The sequence below is a fragment of the Lasiosphaeria miniovina genome, assembly GCF_030549165.1.
Source record: "Lasiosphaeria miniovina strain SMH2392-1A chromosome Unknown B0T26scaffold_2, whole genome shotgun sequence".
Classification (NCBI taxonomy): domain Eukaryota; kingdom Fungi; phylum Ascomycota; class Sordariomycetes; order Sordariales; family Lasiosphaeriaceae; genus Lasiosphaeria; species Lasiosphaeria miniovina.
The window spans coordinates 4,731,809-4,750,015 of NW_026848221.1; the positions used below are offsets into that span (position 1 = coordinate 4,731,809).

At 54.6% G+C, this 18,207-nt stretch overlaps 8 protein-coding genes across 8 annotated transcripts; 4 read left to right on the forward strand and 4 right to left on the reverse strand.

Annotated features, from left to right (window-relative positions):
• Positions 1–102: 102 nt before the first annotated feature.
• Positions 103–1,921, forward strand: B0T26DRAFT_738593 (protein farnesyltransferase; the record flags this gene model as incomplete). The annotated part of the gene is made up of 3 exons (XM_060443608.1): positions 103–148; positions 228–920; positions 993–1,921. The coding sequence occupies 3 exons, from the start codon at positions 103–105 to the stop codon at positions 1,919–1,921; spliced, it is 1,668 nt and encodes a 555-aa protein (XP_060300995.1).
• A 1,265-nt stretch (positions 1,922–3,186) lies between these two features.
• Positions 3,187–3,991, reverse strand: B0T26DRAFT_672723 (uncharacterized protein; the record flags this gene model as incomplete). The annotated part of the gene is made up of 2 exons (XM_060439498.1): positions 3,187–3,749; positions 3,946–3,991. 2 exons carry the CDS (start codon positions 3,989–3,991, stop codon positions 3,187–3,189), a joined length of 609 nt encoding a protein of 202 aa, XP_060300996.1.
• Positions 3,992–5,298: 1,307 nt separating this feature from the next.
• B0T26DRAFT_748408 (protein trafficking Pga2) lies at positions 5,299–5,845 on the reverse strand (the record flags this gene model as incomplete). The annotated part of the gene is made up of 2 exons (XM_060444960.1): positions 5,299–5,624; positions 5,725–5,845. 2 exons carry the CDS (start codon positions 5,843–5,845, stop codon positions 5,299–5,301), a joined length of 447 nt encoding a protein of 148 aa, XP_060300997.1.
• A 770-nt stretch (positions 5,846–6,615) lies between these two features.
• B0T26DRAFT_738596 (kinetochore component CENP-S-domain-containing protein) lies at positions 6,616–7,256 on the forward strand (the record flags this gene model as incomplete). Its single annotated transcript, XM_060443609.1, has 3 exons — positions 6,616–6,648; positions 6,761–6,884; positions 7,087–7,256. The coding sequence occupies 3 exons, from the start codon at positions 6,616–6,618 to the stop codon at positions 7,254–7,256; spliced, it is 327 nt and encodes a 108-aa protein (XP_060300998.1).
• Positions 7,257–7,786: 530 nt separating this feature from the next.
• Positions 7,787–9,644, reverse strand: B0T26DRAFT_748410 (uncharacterized protein; the record flags this gene model as incomplete). Its single annotated transcript, XM_060444961.1, has 4 exons — positions 7,787–8,831; positions 8,898–9,103; positions 9,173–9,505; positions 9,609–9,644. The coding sequence occupies 4 exons, from the start codon at positions 9,642–9,644 to the stop codon at positions 7,787–7,789; spliced, it is 1,620 nt and encodes a 539-aa protein (XP_060300999.1).
• A 326-nt stretch (positions 9,645–9,970) lies between these two features.
• Positions 9,971–12,863, forward strand: B0T26DRAFT_696986 (WD40-repeat-containing domain protein). Its single transcript, XM_060441369.1, has one exon. The coding sequence runs from the start codon at positions 9,976–9,978 to the stop codon at positions 12,781–12,783; it is 2,808 nt and encodes a 935-aa protein (XP_060301000.1). The 5' UTR covers positions 9,971–9,975; the 3' UTR covers positions 12,784–12,863.
• Positions 12,864–13,232: 369 nt separating this feature from the next.
• On the forward strand, positions 13,233–14,894 carry B0T26DRAFT_672728 (uncharacterized protein; the record flags this gene model as incomplete). The annotated part of the gene is made up of 1 exon (XM_060439499.1): positions 13,233–14,894. One exon carries the CDS (start codon positions 13,233–13,235, stop codon positions 14,892–14,894), a length of 1,662 nt encoding a protein of 553 aa, XP_060301001.1.
• Positions 14,895–16,561: 1,667 nt separating this feature from the next.
• On the reverse strand, positions 16,562–17,791 carry B0T26DRAFT_630557 (translation initiation factor eIF 4e-like domain-containing protein; the record flags this gene model as incomplete). The annotated part of the gene is made up of 3 exons (XM_060436276.1): positions 16,562–16,730; positions 16,799–17,656; positions 17,763–17,791. Coding segments are annotated over 3 exons (1,056 nt in total), but the record flags the coding sequence as incomplete, so codon positions are not given.
• Positions 17,792–18,207: the final 416 nt, after the last annotated feature.

Consider the following 18,207-nt stretch of genomic DNA (forward strand, 5'->3'; position numbering starts at 1 on the left):
GGTTCCATTATTATTTCTGGCGTGCAACCGTATAGTATATACCTACCGTATAAGAACCCCCTCCCCCGCCACCCCCCCTCATCCGCCCACCATCATCCCACAATGCCGCCCAAAGGCAAGGCGGCCCCAAAGCCAAAAGGATCTGATAGTAAGAAGAAGTTGCCTAGTTGAAACGGGGAAACAGCCTGCTTAGTCTTGAATATTATGTCCTAACATCAGTCGTGCAGCAACCAAAACGTCTTCCTCCTTGACCGCTGCTGCCCAACCGGCCTCTTCGACCGCTCCAAACAACACCACCCCACCGGCGACTATCAACGAGCGCAGCCAGAGGCGGGTCGACGAGTGTCAGCCATACGAAGCTGCACGCCAAAAAGCCGGTCTCCGCGGCCTGTCGCAAGCTGAGCAGTTTGGCTGGGTCAGCGCCCGATTCGCCCGGTCCGACGCCGCCGCCCGCAGCCGCCTCGGCCCCAAGTCGCAGCGTGAGCTGTGGCGCTATGTGAACGACGCTAGCCTGCCAGTGCGCGTTCTCAAGAAGAAGTTGGTCTCGAACCCGTGGGGCGTCGACCGCAACGGGAGAGACATTGGCAGCTACAGCCCCGCTCAGTTCGACGACCGCGCCGCCAAGCGCATTAACCTAACCGTGCTTGCCGCCGCGAGCCAGGCCTTCAGAGACTGCCGTGAGAGGACCAAAAAGATCGCCTTGGACGATCAGCAGAATCCCGACGTGGCAACCGACAGCGAGGTCCAAGAGGAACGCGAGAGGAGGCGCGAGATGGCGAAACTGCGAAAGGAGCTCTACGGAGACAAGATGCCGGGCAAGCTCGCCCAGGACCCAGAGTGGGATGACGTGTTGCCCATCCCGCACGAGGAGCCCGAAGGGTCGCTAGCGGCGATTTCGTACCCAGATGACTACGCCGAAGGTACTTCCCTTTTCGTCCTCCTAGGGACGGGCCAGACGAGTCGTTGTGAGTCAGGCTAACGAAGGCTCAAAGCAATCTCCTATCTCCGGGCCGTGATGGAGAACAAGGAGTACTCGCCGCGCTGCCTGCGGCTGACCGAGTACATCATCGGCATGAACTCGTCACACTACACCGTGTGGCTGTTCAGAGCGTCCATCGTTATTGCGTTGAAGCTCCCCTTCGTGGACGAGCTGGCGTGGCTCAACAAGGTGGCGCTCGAGCACCTCAAGAACTACCAGATTTGGCACCACCGTCACCTGCTAGTGGAGAATTACTATCCGAGCATCGCGGGGTCGCCCGAGGCCGTGGCATCGTTCGCCGCCCAGGAACAGGCCTTCCTGTCTGACATCCTCGAGCAGGACACCAAGAACTACCACGTATGGTCATACCGCTCGTACCTTGTCGGCAAGTTGGGGCTGTGGGACAACGCGGCCGAGCTCGCCGCCATCGAGGCCATGATAAAGGACGACGTGCGCAACAACTCGGCCTGGTCTCACCGCTTCTATCTGGTCTTCTCGAACCCGGCGCACTCGACCGCCGGCACCGCCGCCACGGAACCGGACCCGGCCGCGCCCGCCGCCATCGTCGACCGCGAGGTCCAGTACGCCCAGGACAAGATCCACTTGGCCCCGCAGAACCAGAGCCCCTGGAACTACCTGCACGGCGTGCTGGTCAAGGGCGGCCGCAAGCTGGGCAGCGTCGAGCCCTTCGTCGCTGACTTTGTCCGCCACCTCGGCGACGACGACAAGGAAGACGTCATCAGCACCCACGCGCTGGACCTGCTCGCCGAGATATACGCCGAGAAGGGCGACAAGGAGAAGGCAGACCTCGCCCTCAGGCGCCTCGGCGAGAAGTGGGATCGCATCCGCATCGGCTACTGGGAGTGGCGGCGCAAGTGCCTCGAGTCCCCTGCTGCTGCTGGAGGAACGGAAGCAGGGGTAGCCGCAGCAGTGGCGGCATGAAGAACGTAGGTAGGTATGTACAAAGGTAAACATGAAATAAATAAAATAAAAATTCAGTGACGTATTTTTAGTTGGTTTCGTGACGGAGAAGGGTAGTGGGAATGGGAGGGGCAAAGTCCAAGTAGCCTGCCTGGAGAAGGAAGAAGAGCAAACAAATACGAAGCAAAGCACATGCCTAGGCGCAACATAGTAATGGGGATATGCTGGGTGCCTAGCTTATCTGTATTCTGATTGATTTCAGAGAGAGATGTCGAGGCTGATCGGGAGTCAGGTATGGAAAAGTGGGATATTGTTCGGACGGCGTCGGGAAAAAGAAGAAGAAAACGAAAAAGGAAACACAAAACATCAAAGGGTGGAGGGAGTCTCCTCGGAGTATCGGACTAGACAAATTTTGTCAGTTCTTGTACGGACACGTCTGTAGGGGGGAAAAATACCGCCTCCCTCTACTCTCAGTGTTTATACATGAGAAAGTTGAAAAGGGAGCTGGTATTTAGGTTTCCAAAGCCGCAATGCTTTCATATCTGACAGGGATCACAGGGAACTACTTCACACGTTCAGTCGACAGTTCGTAAGTAGGTAGGGGGGTTATGAAGGAGTAGAAATGGGGGCAGGTAAATAGTTGCCGAGGTCCCCTTGCTTTAATTTTATAGAAACTATGAGGAGCCACTTCACACGGGTGACAGTAGCACAAGTAGGCAGGGAGGTATGAAAAGGAGGCAAGAAGGGGGAGTTTATTTAAAAATATTTTTCAGTTCGTTATTCAGTCAAATTGTTACAGTCTTAGGTCATTTTTTTGCGCCTTATATGATTCTCTAAGAGATAGAAGAAGTTCGCTCTGTATAAAAATAGAAAAAAAAAGAAAAAGGAAAATGCCTGCCTCCCAATGATGACGAGTATGCTGGCCCTCTACGAGAAACTCCCCAAACGCCGTTCCTGCAATCCTCACTCGAAAAAAAGAGAAATATGCTCATATGAGACCTGGCGGAGTGAATCCCACACCCGCTCTTTGGTCCTCCTTCCGTGTCGTTCTCTTTGCGGAACGAACCCAAGCAATTCCCTCCCCCACCGCCTCCATAATTGCTAGTAACATGAAATGAGAAAAGAAAACAAGCCCCTTCCGCCGCCGTGACAAAATCCTGGGCCTGCTGACATTCTTATGGCCCATCTCTTACGCCCATCTCGTATGGCTATCCATCGTTGTTTCCTCTCGTAAGTAGGACATGTTATGGACGACACCCCATCATCACCTCTAGTTCCACCTCTTCTCAATACGCACGGTACGTGTGCGAGATGGCAATATATCTCCGGGTTGCCCTGGAGCCATGGCGCAAGATGGTATCCCAATTGGGGACGAGGATGAAGACGTCGTGGAAGTGCTGCTCCGCGAGCGGGCGACCGTCGGTTGCTGTGAAGTGGACGGTGCCCGAGACAGCCAGCATCATGACGATGCGCACACTGCCCTCCGCTTTCCGTCTGGTGCCGCCATTGCTGGTAATGGTGTAGTCGACGAGCGCCTCTGGGGGCGCCGCAAAGCGGTAGTCTGAGTTTATGACGTGCACGTCGTAGCTGGCTACTTCGTAGCGCACGGTGTCGACCTTGTCGGTAGATGCGAAAGGGTTGGCAGACGCAGTCGGGTTTGCCGCACGCCGCTGCTGCGCGAGCAGCGCGTCCCACTCCTCGGGAGTTGCCACCACCCGCCCATTGATGCAGATATCAGCAGGCGGTTGGCCTGCCGCCGTGTACCGCTCGCTGGCGTTCACGTAGCCTTGCGCGACCGACTTCCCGTCATTGATCGAGGCGTAATACCAATCGACAAAGTTTTTAGAAGCTGTAAGAAGGGGGATACATATGAGCCAAACGGAATCCAATTTTTTCTTTCCAATTAAACAAAACCGAACCCGGCGCAAAGGAAAATGTTGACGGCAAGGGGGAAAGGGGCGAGAGGGATTATTCAGGACGGCGAGGGAAATGATTCAGGACGGGCGCGCGGGATTGAACTCGGATGCTGGGCGAATTTGTCGTACCTTCCGCCGAACATGCGACAAGTGTGACGAGGGGAGGGGGCCCCATACTGTCGGACTTCTTGCCGGTGTAGATGAAGCTTGTGTGATCTTGTTTGGTTTCGCCGAGGCGCAACCAGCTCGGGACGGCTCTGTCGCTTTCTCTTCTGCGCGATGATGGGAGGCAACCTGCAGGTGTTCGCAGTGCAGATCCCAGCAATCGCGAGTCGCGACTGGTGGGTTCCCGCGGAATTCGCGCTTGTTGTTTGCTGTGCTGCGATCTAGCGGCCGTCTTTTATTGTAGGTCGATGAAACGTGGAAGAGTTGAAGTTCAGATTGGTGAGTCGTCAAGTGGGGCTGAGTAGGCAGCGGGCGAAGGCCCGCGAGCGCGAGGGCAGAAGACGGGGCCTGAAATGCCAGAGTGCGGCAGGGTTAAGCTCGGTTGGGTTTCAGTATGCTCCGAGTAAGCATCAGCGAAGAATTGGCGGGATAATTTCTTCGTAGAAAGGCTGCTAAATCTCGTTTCTTAAAAGCGAGCAGTCCGCAGATTGAAAAGCTGCGGTTTTTGAGGTGAATACTCCGAAGGCAGCGAGCACTGATAGGAAGCCTTTTTGGCGTGAGAACCTTGCGGGCAGAACCTAGTGGGGAGCAGATGCGGCAGTTGGTAGAAATTTCGGGCTAGCAGCAACTACGCTAAGCCAATTTGGGTAATGACCAATTGTCCTATGATACTAGCGCGGGGCTTCTCGATGGGGCGAAGAGCTTCCTATTGTCCAACGGTTTTAGATAAAGCCCTTCATAAGAGAGAAGGTACCTAGCAAATGCGTGTTTTTTGTCCATAATCCGTATCATTTATGAGTACCGCGCGAATATAGGCATTATTCGAGAATTGGGCGCCTTGACCTACCTCACTATTGTTCAACAGATTGGGGAGCGCCTAATACGTAAAAACATACCTACCTTATGTACCTTAGGTGCCTGCCTAGGCGTAGTGACCTTCAAGTGCAATGGCTACTAGCGAGCTGTCGTAATACTTCGGCGTGCCTTGGACTTGCATAGCACTTGATTGAAGGTATGTTAAAACAATATGAGCACGTCTATTGCTACAGGCGAGATAATATGTTTGTTCAAGGTGACGGGTGATCCCCCCAGGATGATAGAATCCGCAGGTGGTCTCCGCGGTATCCCAATTTGATTATAGACTCCCGAGTCGAGAAGTTCAACTATATCAGGACGCGACGCGATAATCTTCTCCCGAGCAAACGTTAACCGGATCGAAGCGAGACCGGTGAACCGGCTCCCTGATTAATTGGCGAAGTGCTGTTCTGAACCCGCCCCAGAAGCTGGACACGATTTGATCTGCTCCGTCACAGCATCTCAGCTAGGGATTAGGAACTCCTCGATGTCTTTGTCTTCTTCCTCCTCTAGTGTCTCCTGCAGGCGACGCTCCTCGGCATCGAGCAGCTTCTTGATCATGTCACGCTGCCTTCTCCTCGCCTTCTTGCCCCAGTCTGCACCGGATGCTAGGGCGCCTTCCTCGGTTTCATCGTCGCTGTCTTCGGGAATATCAACCTGGCCTCGGAGCTGGTTGGGCGAGATTTGCGCCTTTTGGTATGCCGCTTCTGACTCGGCCGCCTCTTCTTCGTGTGATCTCATCTGAGCGCGCCCGCCGAGCTTGATTATATAAGGCCTCAGCAGCATGTCTATCCTCCCAGACAAGCCCTCCCGTTAGCCATCTAGCCCCCTGAATCTTTGCGCGAGCAACCTCAGCCTCTTCAATAGTTGGGGTATAGTCGGTCTTACAAGCGCCAGCAATGATCACCAGCTTGATCCACTTCTCTATCGGCGTATTCATCACCGCTGCAGCGACATTGTTGTGAAAGCGTTCCCGCACCACCCCGAGGATATTCCAGAGCACGTCCATCTCTTTCTCAGTGGGGCTGGTGTAGTTGCAGGCTCCGCCTTCTGCCTATACCGATTCAATCGTCAAATGTCCCGAACAGCTAGCTCAGGGGACTGTAGGAAATGGAGCGGGGTCGAAAACTAGAGGAGAGGTGCCGCCATGCCAATTGATGTTTGCGCGAGTTCAGTCGAGAGTGGGATCGTGAGGTATCGAAGAACGAAGGAAAGGGGAAAACAAACACCGCATCGCTCCCAGCGAAAATCTGCACTGAACACTTCTTTAGCTCGTTACGTAGGGGTTAGATGCGCCAAGGCCACCCCACTATTCCGTAGCTCCCGCCCCTCCGGCAAGCCCGGCTTAGCTTACCTCAAGGTATCTTATACATACTAGTCCCGTGGCGTGGCACTTTGGCAGAATAAATATTGTAACAAATAAACCGGCCAGGAAATGCCCTTGATAGGTATTTCAGTGGAGAAACAGGCCTCTAGGATTCAATAATAGAGATTCCAATAGCTATTAACTCCCTCGGTAGAAAAACGTTTAGGGCGAGTAGGAAGTGTTAAGGCCATTCAGGCCTTAGAAAGTTTCCCGCTAACAAACATTCAGGGATTGGAGTGTGATATGCCTTATGTAATACAAAGTTAAAGTGCCAGCTCTTGGGGAACACGCGTGCCCCTCCATGCAACTCCAATTGTAACGCGCTCGACGCGTCTTCACATGAAGGCTTCCGGGCCCCTTATCCTTGACTATCGCAAGAGATTCCTGCGAGTAGAGGTAACACGCCGACAAAAATGGCAGACCCTCCAGACGAAGAAGTGCGAGAAGTAAGAACCTCATCGAATTATTTTCCATCACTCATATCTCATCGGCACTACCTACTCCACATACACACTTACATGCCGTGCAGCTGTGAGCTGACTCACCATTGATCCGCAGCGCCTGAAAGCAGCCCTGTGGTTCGCCATCGGGAATATGGTGGACGAGGAGTCGCTTCGGCGGAACCGCAACGCGACGCCGCAGTTCATCGCAGCTCTGACGGAGATGGTCTGGGCACAGATTGGTGAATTTTTTTTCTTGTTTTTTTTTTCCTTTTCGTTCTCCGCTTCCACTCTTTCACGCCCACTCAAAACACATGACTTTCAAAGTGACTTGGCTGGCCGCTGGGCGGCCACTTGACACCTGGGGCAAAGGGAAGGGGGAAGGAATAAAGAAATAAATTAAAACATCTCATCCTCTCACAACTGCTCACTCACTTCTCACAGAGAACGTCGCCGTTGATTTGGAGAGCTTCAGCCAGCATGCTGGCCGTACGACGGTCACGACCGACGACGTGCTCTTACTAGCGCGGCGGAACTCGGACCTCCACGCCATAATCAAAGACTGTGTCGACCGCCAGAAAGCTACAAAGGCCAAAGGGAAGGCTAAGCGTTGACGAGGAAAGCGGGTCTCGTAGTTAGGCTCTGCTTTGGCTTGCCCGCCAGTGTCTGGTTCGGTTTGTAGCCCGTTCCTCTTGGTGCAGAGCTATGCAGGCACCACTAGTTATGGAATTTTCTAGAGGGATAGGCCAAGGCGGAGGGGATAGAGACAGGCCACCACTTCATTTCGGGGGAGACTGCTCGATGAGCACCAAGCCATATTTAGAGTCTGCGGGCCGGCTACCAGGCATTTCACCAAGACAACCCTCTGTCCCTGATTCAGAGGGTTACCGGCATCTCAGGCAGTAAGGGGTTTCTGGAACACTGTTGAGGCGCGCTTTGGACACACAATCCGACAACGACAAGTAGACCTTCACAGGTAAATTTGGCATGGTGGGCAGAGCGTGAATACCCCGGTGGCATGTGAGTCGCGGGGCGAATTACACGCAGTGTTGCGTGCTAATTATGCTCATCTGCATAGAGGAAACAATCCTAGTGATGATGCGTACGACTGGTTTGTAATACAGAAAGAATAAACAGAATCGGCTCAGTCTTCGAGGAACTCCGAAGTAAACCCGTGCTTTTTCTCCCACTCCTCGTCGCTCATGAAGTAACGCTTCGCTAGGGAAGTCGTGAGACCCCATGCCCCAAATCTCAGGGTGAAATACATCAGCTCTATCCCCAGCAGATTTCTAGTCCTTTGCCATGACCAACGCGGCAGGGCGCTCAAAGTGAACCCAAAGACGGCAAGGGCATCAAACGCCAGACCATCACCGCGGGCAAGATAGCAGTTGGCTATGCCAGTCCAAATCACACTTGCAAGCGGTGCGGTCACAATCCTGGTTGCAACGGCTCCGAGAAAGTCGGCTGCCATGCGAGACGGCAGTGTGGTGAGCGCATTGACGCGGTATCTGGGCTCCTGAGCCACTGCCGCTCTATTCTCCGACATGTTTGGCCTGAGCTCGGCCGACCAAGCTGCCGCCCCATGATGTGTGTCGTTGGCTTCACTAGCCTCCACGTCGAAACTGATCAGGGTGGCACTAATTATGTCGCCACCTTCATCGTCGCTGGAGAATTCGTCCCCACGTGCCGAGGCTGTGCTCTGGCGCCGGACTGGTCCAGCGGGGGGACCGCCGGCGGCCGGTTGCCCCTCATGGGCCCGCGATATAGACTCGTCTCTGGCGATGTCGCCCGCGTTCCTAGGCTGCTCTTCGGCCAGACCGCCCGCAACAACTGAAGGCGGTGGGGGAGGCAGCTCTCTCAAGGGTACCCGCCACGATTGAGTCCTGGGCTGTGGTAGACGCTGCTCAATGTTGCGAGTAAAGAAGCTCGAGACACGACTCATGGCGATCCCATAGAAGAAATACCCTACGAAAGGCGCCGCACCACAAGCAAAGGGCAGAGACCACTGCAGCACAGTTTCGTAGGTCAATGGCGATGGCAACGAAGGGATGTAGAAGGGCGAGCTAGTCGATCCAGGCCAAAAGAATGCGAGACCCGGCAAAAAGGCTGTCGGTGAGATAATCCCTACGCGCTGCATCAGGGAGAACACCTCGAGGTGAATCCGAATGTATTTCACGATAGAGGAAGGCCTGCACAAGTTTAGTCGGGGGCCTGTTCAGAACCAGAGCTTGCAAGAACAAGAACAAGAAGCTTACAGATAGGGAAACTGCATATCTCCTAACGATGCCGGAAGTATGGAACCCAGGATACTATCGATGGCTCTCGACAGCTGGCTGGGCAGTAGCGCAGTTCCGACAATAAAGGACGGTAGGCCTGCGTAGAGATAAGATGGCCAGGACTGGTACTGCCGATGGAGTCGAAACAGCTCGTGGAACGGAACCTGGGAATACAGATCGTACAGCTGCGGAAACAATATTAATACCGAAAAACAAGCCGGCTAGGCAGGCGAATGGCAACGCTGGCCACATACCAAAACGCGCTGGCGTACACCACTAACACCCCAAGCAATGGATGTACCAAGCACGCCACCCAGCATGTCAAGGTTATTACCAACCGAGTTTTCGTAGCTGCCGTGAGCATTGGCAAGCGCCTGCGCTTGAGTCTCGGCCGCGCCCGTGTCGGGTTCTGCAACACCAATAACCTGCATGACTTCATTGTGGGAGCGGATGATATCTCTATTGATACGCCGTGTCTCCTCATTCACGGGGCGCCCTCGCTCATCGTACATCTGCGGGTTGTTAGACTGCGGATCCGCCGGAGCGTCTGGGTCTCCGGGGACGACATCGTCGTAAGGAGACCGGCCCTGCACAATCTTGTTAGGACCCGTGGAAGATGGGAATGGGGAATGAGAAACGCCTCCCATCTCAGGGTTCAAGATTGAGTTGAGCTTGAGCGTTGGAGCTTACCAAGGCCTGGGAGATTAACGGCTCCAGTTGACCCATATTGTTTCAATGAATTATACTGCCAACATTTGTAGGAGAAAAGCTTTCGATCATAGCTACTTGATGCCCGCTTGATGAGTAGCCCAAAATAGAGCCGACTTGGCCACATGAATGGCGAATGGGGAGTGAGAAGGGGAATGGGGAATGCTTGACGAAAGACGCGAGTTGGGATTTGTTGACGTCAAACGGGCCTGGGGGTTACTTGCAAGGGTGCTCAGGCGCATGGCGCTAAGATAACCTTAATTCCAGGGCTTATCGGCAAAATTTCAGTGGGGTTGAGGGACGAAAAAAATTTTGGGGGAGGGGGGAAGAGGTGAGAGACAGCAAGCGTATGTGGCATCCCGCAGTGCGCAGCCATCTGTCGACATTGTCAAATAATACCCAAAACACTCCACAAGCCCAAATGGCAACTCGACAGTCGGCCAAGACGACCTTCGAGGTCAGCAATGTCATACAGCCCATATACACGGGCGGTTCTGTTGCGCTACACAATGGCGCAAGGATCCTCGCCTCGACGCTGGGCGAGGCCGCCGTGCTCACCGAGTTGACGTCCGGCAGGCGGCTTATCGAGATCGAAGGTGATGGCGAGCCAATCTCAACCCTGACAATCACCCCCTCAGCCTCCCACCTGATTGTCTGCTCGCGCTCCCTGACGATGCGCATCTACTCCCTGGCAATCTCCCCAGAGTTCGACACGGTCGAGGCAACCCTCGTGCGGACCTCGAAGCCTCACGCTACACCCGTCGTGGTGCTCGCCGTTGATAAGACAAGCACCCTCCTTGCTACCGGCGCTGCAGATGGCGCCATCAAGATCTGGGACATCATTGGCGGCTACGTCACCCATACGGTCAGCGGCCCGAGCGTTCTTGTCTCTGCCCTGCATTTCTTCGAGCTGGCTGCAACTGCCCAGAGCGCCAAAGCCAAATCCGGCCGCAAGGCGACAAGGAACGCGAGAAAGGGGCAGGCTGAGGAGAGCCAGGCCCAAAATGACGACTCTGCCGACTCCAGGTTCCGACTTGCGTATGGTACACAGGACGGCAAACTACGCGTGTTTGACCTCCGCAAGCGCACCACATATTCTGTCTTTTCGGACTCAAAGAGGAGAAAAGAGGCACACGACTCTAATATCCAGAGTATAGACTACTCGCCGGACCAGCACACCCTTCTCAGCGGCAGCAGAGACAAGACGATGACATTGTGGCTATGGAAGGACGAAGAGTGGCAGGGGACACCCATGTTGCGCCACGAGTCTGTCGAGGCGGTGGGATTTCTCGATGGCGGCAAGTTGATGTACTCGGCCGGGACGAGCGGTCTCCTGAGGCTATGGGACACCTCTACGCACCAGGAGATTACCCAGGAACAGGAACCCAGGTCAGAAGGCGAGGAAATCGTGTCAGCAATCTACCTTGCGCACAAGTCTCTCGTTCTTTGCGCCCAGGCCGATTTTACGCTCGCCTTTTACCGGATACCCTCCTCGGCAGACGCCAACCAACAGTCGGGAGTTCTCATGGAGCCCTTCAGGCGGATCTCTGGAACTCACGATGAAATCTTAGATCTGGTTTATCTCCTTCCCGACCAGTCCTTGATGGCCCTCGCTACAAACTCAGAGGACGTGAGGCTCGTTTCCGTAGCCGACGCGCAGCCTGCGGCTAGCACAGAAGACGACACTGCCTATTTCGGGCATGACGCCGCGTTGTTGAAGGGCCACGAGGATATAGTAATGTCCTTGGATGTCGACTGGTCTGGTCACTGGATCGCGAGCGGTGCAAAAGACAACAGTGCGCGACTCTGGCGTATCGATGCGGCAAATAATTCCTACACCTGCTATGCCGTCTTTACCGGCCATTTGGAGTCGGTCGGAGCCGTTGCCCTTCCCAAGACTGTGCCACAGGAAAGTTCGGATGCATTCAAAAACCCCCTTGATCACCCGCCGGCTTTCCTTATAACCGGCTCTCAGGATCGGTTTGTTCAGAAGCGCGATATTCCGCGGCAGTCGCAAACGACGGGCATATCTTCGTCGAGTCTCCGCCGGTTAGCCCACGAAAAGGATATCAACGCCCTGGACGTTAGCCCTTCGGGCCGCCTATTTGCTTCGGCGTCTCAGGACAAGACAGTCAAAATCTGGGATGTAGAGCTGCTTGAGGTTCAAGGTATTCTCAAGGGGCACCGCAGAGGCGTGTGGACTGTTCGATTTGCTCCTCTAAACACGCCTTCGATCCAGGGCGAACAGGGTTCAGTGTCTGGGAAAGGGGTCATTCTTACTGGAAGCGGCGACAAGACCATCAAGCTATGGAACCTCTCAGACTACACATGTCTGAGGACATTTGAGGGACACTCGCACAACGTCCTCAAGGTGGTGTGGCTGAATCTACCCGGCGACGACAACTCGTCAAAGAGACCAGTTGAGTTTGCCAGTGCTGGAGCCGATAGCTTGGTCAAAGTATGGGATGCGAACCTTGGGGAAACAGAATGCACGCTGGACAACCACGAGGACAGGCTGTGGACGCTAGCCATCCACCCGAGAACGAATACAATTGTGTCGGGCGGTAGCGATTCGAAGATCACATTCTGGAAGGACACGACGTCGGAAACCCAGGCGGCGGTTTCGCAGGCAGCCCTGAAGCTGGTCGAGCAAGAACAGGAGATCGAGAACTACATTCACGCTGGAGCCTACCGTGACGCGATTGTGCTTGCACTTCAGCTCAACCACCCCGGCCGGCTTCTCAGCCTCTTTACGAGCGTTGTGACATCCAACGCGCCAGAAGAGGGCAGCCTGTGTGGAGTGAGAGCGGTGGACCAAGTGCTTGCTTCACTCTCGGACGAGCAGATATTCATGCTCCTGCTCAGGCTGCGGGACTGGAACACCAATGCAAGGACAGCACCTGTGGCCCAGAGGATCCTGTGGACCCTAGTGAGGAGCCACCCAGCCTCGAAATTCTCGAATCTTTCTGTCAAGGGCGCAAAGGGCCAACGTAGTCTGAAAGAAGTTCTCAACGCGCTGAAGGTGTATACAGAGCGGCACTATAAGCGCATGGACGAATTGGTGGATGAGAGTTACTTGGTCGAGTACACGCTTCAGGAGATGGACAGCCTGGCCCCGTCTCTAGATCAGGATTTTATTATGGGGGAGGCCCAGTAATAGAGAATACGCCAGCCTTGCCAGATGGCACAACCAAGTAGTGTATTAGTAATACCAGCTGTTGCGCGTTTGCATCGCAATCTTGTGTTCCTTGCATGTATGGACATGGCCGTGGTGAATTCAAAAGTCGAAAAAAGTACATGGTACGCGTATGGGCATACTAAGTTAGCGTGTTTTCGTGGTACTCAAGACTCTATATCCGTACTTTGGGCAGGTCTGCACAAGCTTAGGTGGGGCATCCGTGTGCGACCTGCACCCGCTACAATTCTGGGGTTTGGCGACTCCCTGCAAGGCTTCTGTCCTCAGAACATAACCTTGCGAACGTCAAATTAGGAAAGAACCCGGCTGCAAACGCAAAACACGACTCTGCGCACTAGCATCGCGTATTAACGAGGAATTCTACTTCCCACGTTCGCGCTGCGAAAATTACTTCAACGCGGTACTAAGGCATGTCGAAACGCCCAGCGGCAGAAGCTCTCGACGAGCTTTCGGGCGACTCTCCAGCCTCCAAGAAGTCAAGGCTCGATGATTACAACAAAAGCCTGACGCCAGCCAGCGCAATCGAGAACGGGTATGGAGGCCATAGCGAATCTCCCGAGAACGGGGACAGCGAGGCCGGTAGCGGCGAGGAAGCCGAGTTTGACGACGAGCCTGAGGAGAAAGCGCCGATCCGGCAATCAGCGCCCACAGAGGGCTACGACGACCTGTACCTCGACACGATCGACCGGAACGTGCTCGACTTCGATTTCGAGAAACTGTGCTCCATTAGCTTATCCAACATCAACGTCTACGCCTGTCTGGTATGCGGGAAGTATTTCCAGGGCCGGGGCCCCAAGTCGCACGCCTACTTCCACGCGCTCGAGGAAGACCACCACGTCTTTATCAACATGAGTACTCAAAAGGTCTACGTGCTGCCAGAGGGATACGAGGTCAAGAGCAAGTCTCTGGACGATATCAAGTATGTGTCGGACCCGCGCTATACGCGCCAAGAGGTCATGGACCTGGACCGCAAGCCGCGCACCTCGTGGACGCTGGGCGGAAAGCAGTACACGCCGGGCTTCGTGGGCATGAACAACATCAAAGAGAACGACTATCTCAATGTGGTGGTGCAGGCCCTATCGCACGCATCGCCGTTGCGAAACTACTTCCTGCTCGAAGACTTTAGCACGTCGACCGATGAGCTCGTCAAGCGCACGTCAATCCTGTTCCGCAAAATCTGGAACCCGCGTGCCTTCAAGGCGCATGTGTCCCCCCACGAGCTGCTCCAGGAGATATCGCTGCGGTCCAACAAGCGCTTCACCCTGACGGCGCAGTCGGATCCCGTCGAGTTCTTGTCGTGGTTCCTCAACCACCTGCACCTGGGGCTGGGCGGCAGCAAGACCAAGGCCGGGTCCAGCATGGTCCAGCGCGTGTTCCAGGGCAAGCTCAAGGTGGAGTCGCAGGCCATCACTGCCAAGGCCGACGCGAGCGACCGGCTGCGCTTCGAGGAGGCGGCCGAGGTGAAAGTCGATATCACGCGCTTCCTACTGCTGACGCTGGACCTGCCGGCGGCGCCCCTATTCCAGGACGAGCTCGAGCGCAACATCATCCCCCAGGTGCCACTTACGACCATCCTGACGAAATACAACGGCGTCACGGCGCAGGAACTCAACGCGCAGCGCAAGCGCTACCGGCTCGTGCACCCGCTGCCGCCGTTCCTCATGTTCCACGTCAAGCGCTTCAGCCAGAACAAGTTCGTCTCGGAGCGCAACCCCACCATCGTCACCTTCGACGCCCACAACCTTGACGTGTCGCCCTACGTCGAGCCGGACCCGGCCCAGCACCCCCCGGGCGAGCCAATCTGGTACGACCTCGTGGCCAATGTAGTGCACGAGGCAGTGCGCGCCAAGGACGATGTGGCCGACAGCGGCGAGGAGCGCAAAACGTGGAAGGTCCAGCTGCGCGACAAGGCCACTGACGAGTGGGTCGTCGCCCAGGATCTGTTTGTCGACAAGATCCGCAGCGAGCTGCTCTACCTCGGTGAGGCCTACCTCCAGATCTGGGAGCGGAGGAGGGAGCCGCCATCGCGGCAGCTGCCATCCCGAACCGCGAAGGGGAAGGCCAAGGCTTGACATTGAATACGTTATACCCGTTTCATTATTTCTTATTGAATGCTCTTTTTTTCTAGAAGACACACTTTATAAGAATAAACTTCCACGACATGAATACCAAACGAAACCTTTATACCCATTATCCATTATCCTGCCTTGTAATCAAATTAACCTGAAATGTCTAGGCAACAAAGCATACCACGAAATCCCCTTTTTTCTAATTGCAGAATTATGATACCAACTGTTAGACCAAGACGAGGATCCGGATATTCCGCAATGTCTCGGGCACCTGTTTGCCCTTGTGTGTGTGGTTATTGTGCGGTATACAGTGTACTTATCCTGAAAGTTCATCATGCATGTGTATCATACAGGCGTCGAAGTCTGTTAAGTGGGAAAATAGGCGCGCGTTGGGAACAGGGGACAGGAGACAGGGGGCGGGCAGGTCAGGTCAGGTTAGAGTCAGGATCAACGAACATGAAATGCTATGTTTACCGGCCCTTTTTTTCTCCTTTCTTCCTATCTTTTTCCTTTCCAAAAGAAAACTTGGTGCTGGTGTTAGACAGCCTACCTAGCCAAGTAAGTGTGTAAAGATGTGTAAATAGAGGAAGATAACAACATATCTCCCCTCTCTCCATAGTTCGGGATGCAGGTAGGTTCCGGTCTGGAATAATCTCGGGACACACCTAGCAGAACAGAATCAAGGGAAAGAAAGGTGAGCGTCCACGCCGTCGGGAACCTTTCCATAGGGGCATGTACGACTTGAGCTCCGGGTGCCACCTCATGGGTACACAATCTAATACTTGAAGGTTTTTCGCCGAGGGAGACAATAACTTCAAGAAACCCGATTATAGAATCTTGGAGGCCTTTCTCTCCTAGAGATAGGTACCTCCCCATCAGAGGCTTTTCCTAGCCGGTGTACGGAGTATTTGTTGTAGCTTTTAATTTTTGCAAGCGTCTACCTTACACTGCGCTAACGAACATCTAGGGATTGGACTGCATACTACAGCATAAATATCTCGAACTGGGCTTGTATGTCAATAGCATTGCCGGTCCGGCAAAGTTATTGTGTGCTAAATTTTTCCCGCCTTCCCTCGGAGATAGAGAGAAATATAGCTACAGTACCCTACAGTTACAATGAATCCATAATCGTGCATTTAAACAATGCAAATGCAAATCGAGGATTTCGCGCCTCTGCCTGACGCCTTTTTCTGGTTCGTTCAGCTCGTTGCCCCCCCCCCCCCCCAGAGTCTGTTCCCCCCTCCTTTTCCACTTCCCGTCACCCTTCCCCTTTCTGTCCTCTTTCGATTCCTTTTTTTGGGGTAAGACAAGTACAAGAACTGTTGCTGCCCAACTCACACGAGAGAGACCTAACCAAAGGGTCTGAAGAGACTTGTGATAAAAGACCAGTAATTGTTGACTTCTGCGGGGACATGCTGAAATTATTCTGTGAATGCTTGCTTGCTTGCTTTGCTGATACTGTACATCGTAAGGGGCTGAAGTCTTGATTTTTTGGAGTTTTCTTTTTGGTGGCTCGCTGGCTAATGTTGTTTCCTGGCCCGCGCCTTGTCGTGCGGGTCTTTACGGAAGTGTGCGTTACTGAAGGTATGGGGAGGGTCTAGGGGGGGTGCGTGGCGTCAAGGCGATTACGAGTTCAGCGAATTCTTCGGATCATCAAACTGCGGCAGCTGTTGCTGCGGCAGCTGTGGCTTGGACGACCGCTTGTCGCCGTGATGGTGATTGTTCGCCTTCTCACGCCGCGACTCCTCGATGGCAGTGCGCTGCTGGATACTCGAGTCGTGGCTCTTCCACTCGAGCTTGGTATCCGGGGGAAAGGTCAAGATTCGTCTCATGGTCTCGCTGTTTCATGTCAGTGTACGAATGGAGAGAATGTTGAATGGGGGAAGCATCGTGGTCGGTAGCCGTACCGGATCTTCAGGACTCGCTGGCCATTCGCTCGAGCCCAGATGCTGAGAATGTCCTCCCCGCTGCGAATGCTAAGCACAGCACCGCACACCTCATCGTTGGCCTCGCCAAACTGGTCGCCAATAATGGCAAGCAGCAAGTCCTCCCAGTAACGGTCTGCGACCCCTTTCTTGAGGCGGACAATCCATTTTCCTCCGTTCTTGTTTTCCTCATCCTCCCATATTGGGCGAATCCCCTTCTTGAAGAGATGGTAATCCGATACCATGGGTAGAGCAGAAGGCCGCTTGAGGTGCTCGTACACGGCGAAGAACTCTTCGGCCGTGTCGCAGGCGGCAATCGGGTGCAGAGTCTTTTCGTACTCGATGAACCCGTTGGCCTTGGAAATAGGTGGTCGGAACCAGAAAGCCCAGCTATTGCGCAGCTGGTGGGCCGATCCTCCCGAGGCCGAGATGGTCGACGATGATCCTAAGGTGTTCTTACCCGACTCGGCCAGGGACGCGTTTGACGACGGCTTCCCAATCGCCTTATTGCCGCCTAGACCACCATCATTTGCAGATTTCTCAGCCGATGGCGTCTTGATAGCCGAAGAGCCCAAGGTCGCCTCGAAGGGGTTTCTAGGTGACTTGGGGGTCTTGGCGCCGAATGAGGCGAATGCGCCAGAGCCCAGTCCAAATGCGCTCGATGCGTTGCCTGTGGGAGATGCCAGGCCGCTGGTGACGGGAGTGGGAACTGCGTTGAACGGGTTGGGCTTGCCGTGGGACGAGCTGTCACCGCCAAATCGCTTAGGGGTGGCATTGCGCCCAGAGGAGCTGTCGCCCAGGCCGCCGGAGCCAGACGTTGAGAGGGAAAGCTTGCTCGAGCTATCAGGAACTAGATTTAGCCAGGCGTCCGTGCCTTGCGACGAGACTCTTTGGTGCGGATTTGGAGGCCTCGGCAAGCAAAAAAAGACCAGAACACTTGACTCACTTGGCACGGCGACTCCATATATTATCCATGAAGGCGTCGGACTGGGAACCTCGTTGAGAAGGCCTCGAGACGAGCGTGCAACCCCGTCGACAGCGGCGCCAGGAAGCGAAACGAAGATAAACGGCGCCTGGGGTCGAACGAATGAAACACGAAGCCCGCGAGCAGTTTACCGGTCGGGAAGTCGGGACGGAAAGGATGTTGTGGGCGCGAGAGGGTGACTGAGAATGTCAAGCGGCGCGGCAGCAGGGGGTTTAACGCCTTTCACGAAGTGACTTGGACTTTGGGCGGGAGGGCAGATGATGTCAGGAGACCTTGATAGCGACAAGACTTCAATCGGGAGAGTTGGGGTCTGAACGGTCTTGAAGCAGAGGTGCAATGGCGCATGGGACGTTATATCGATTACTTGTAGGCGGAATTGGGGCTGTGAAAGGCTAGGCGCGGGCGG

Bases quoted from the DNA above. Each gene is read 5' to 3' on its own strand.
- B0T26DRAFT_696986 (XM_060441369.1), top strand. From the start codon at position 9,976: ATGTGGCATCCCGCAGTGCGCAGCCATCTGTCGACATTGTCAAATAAT.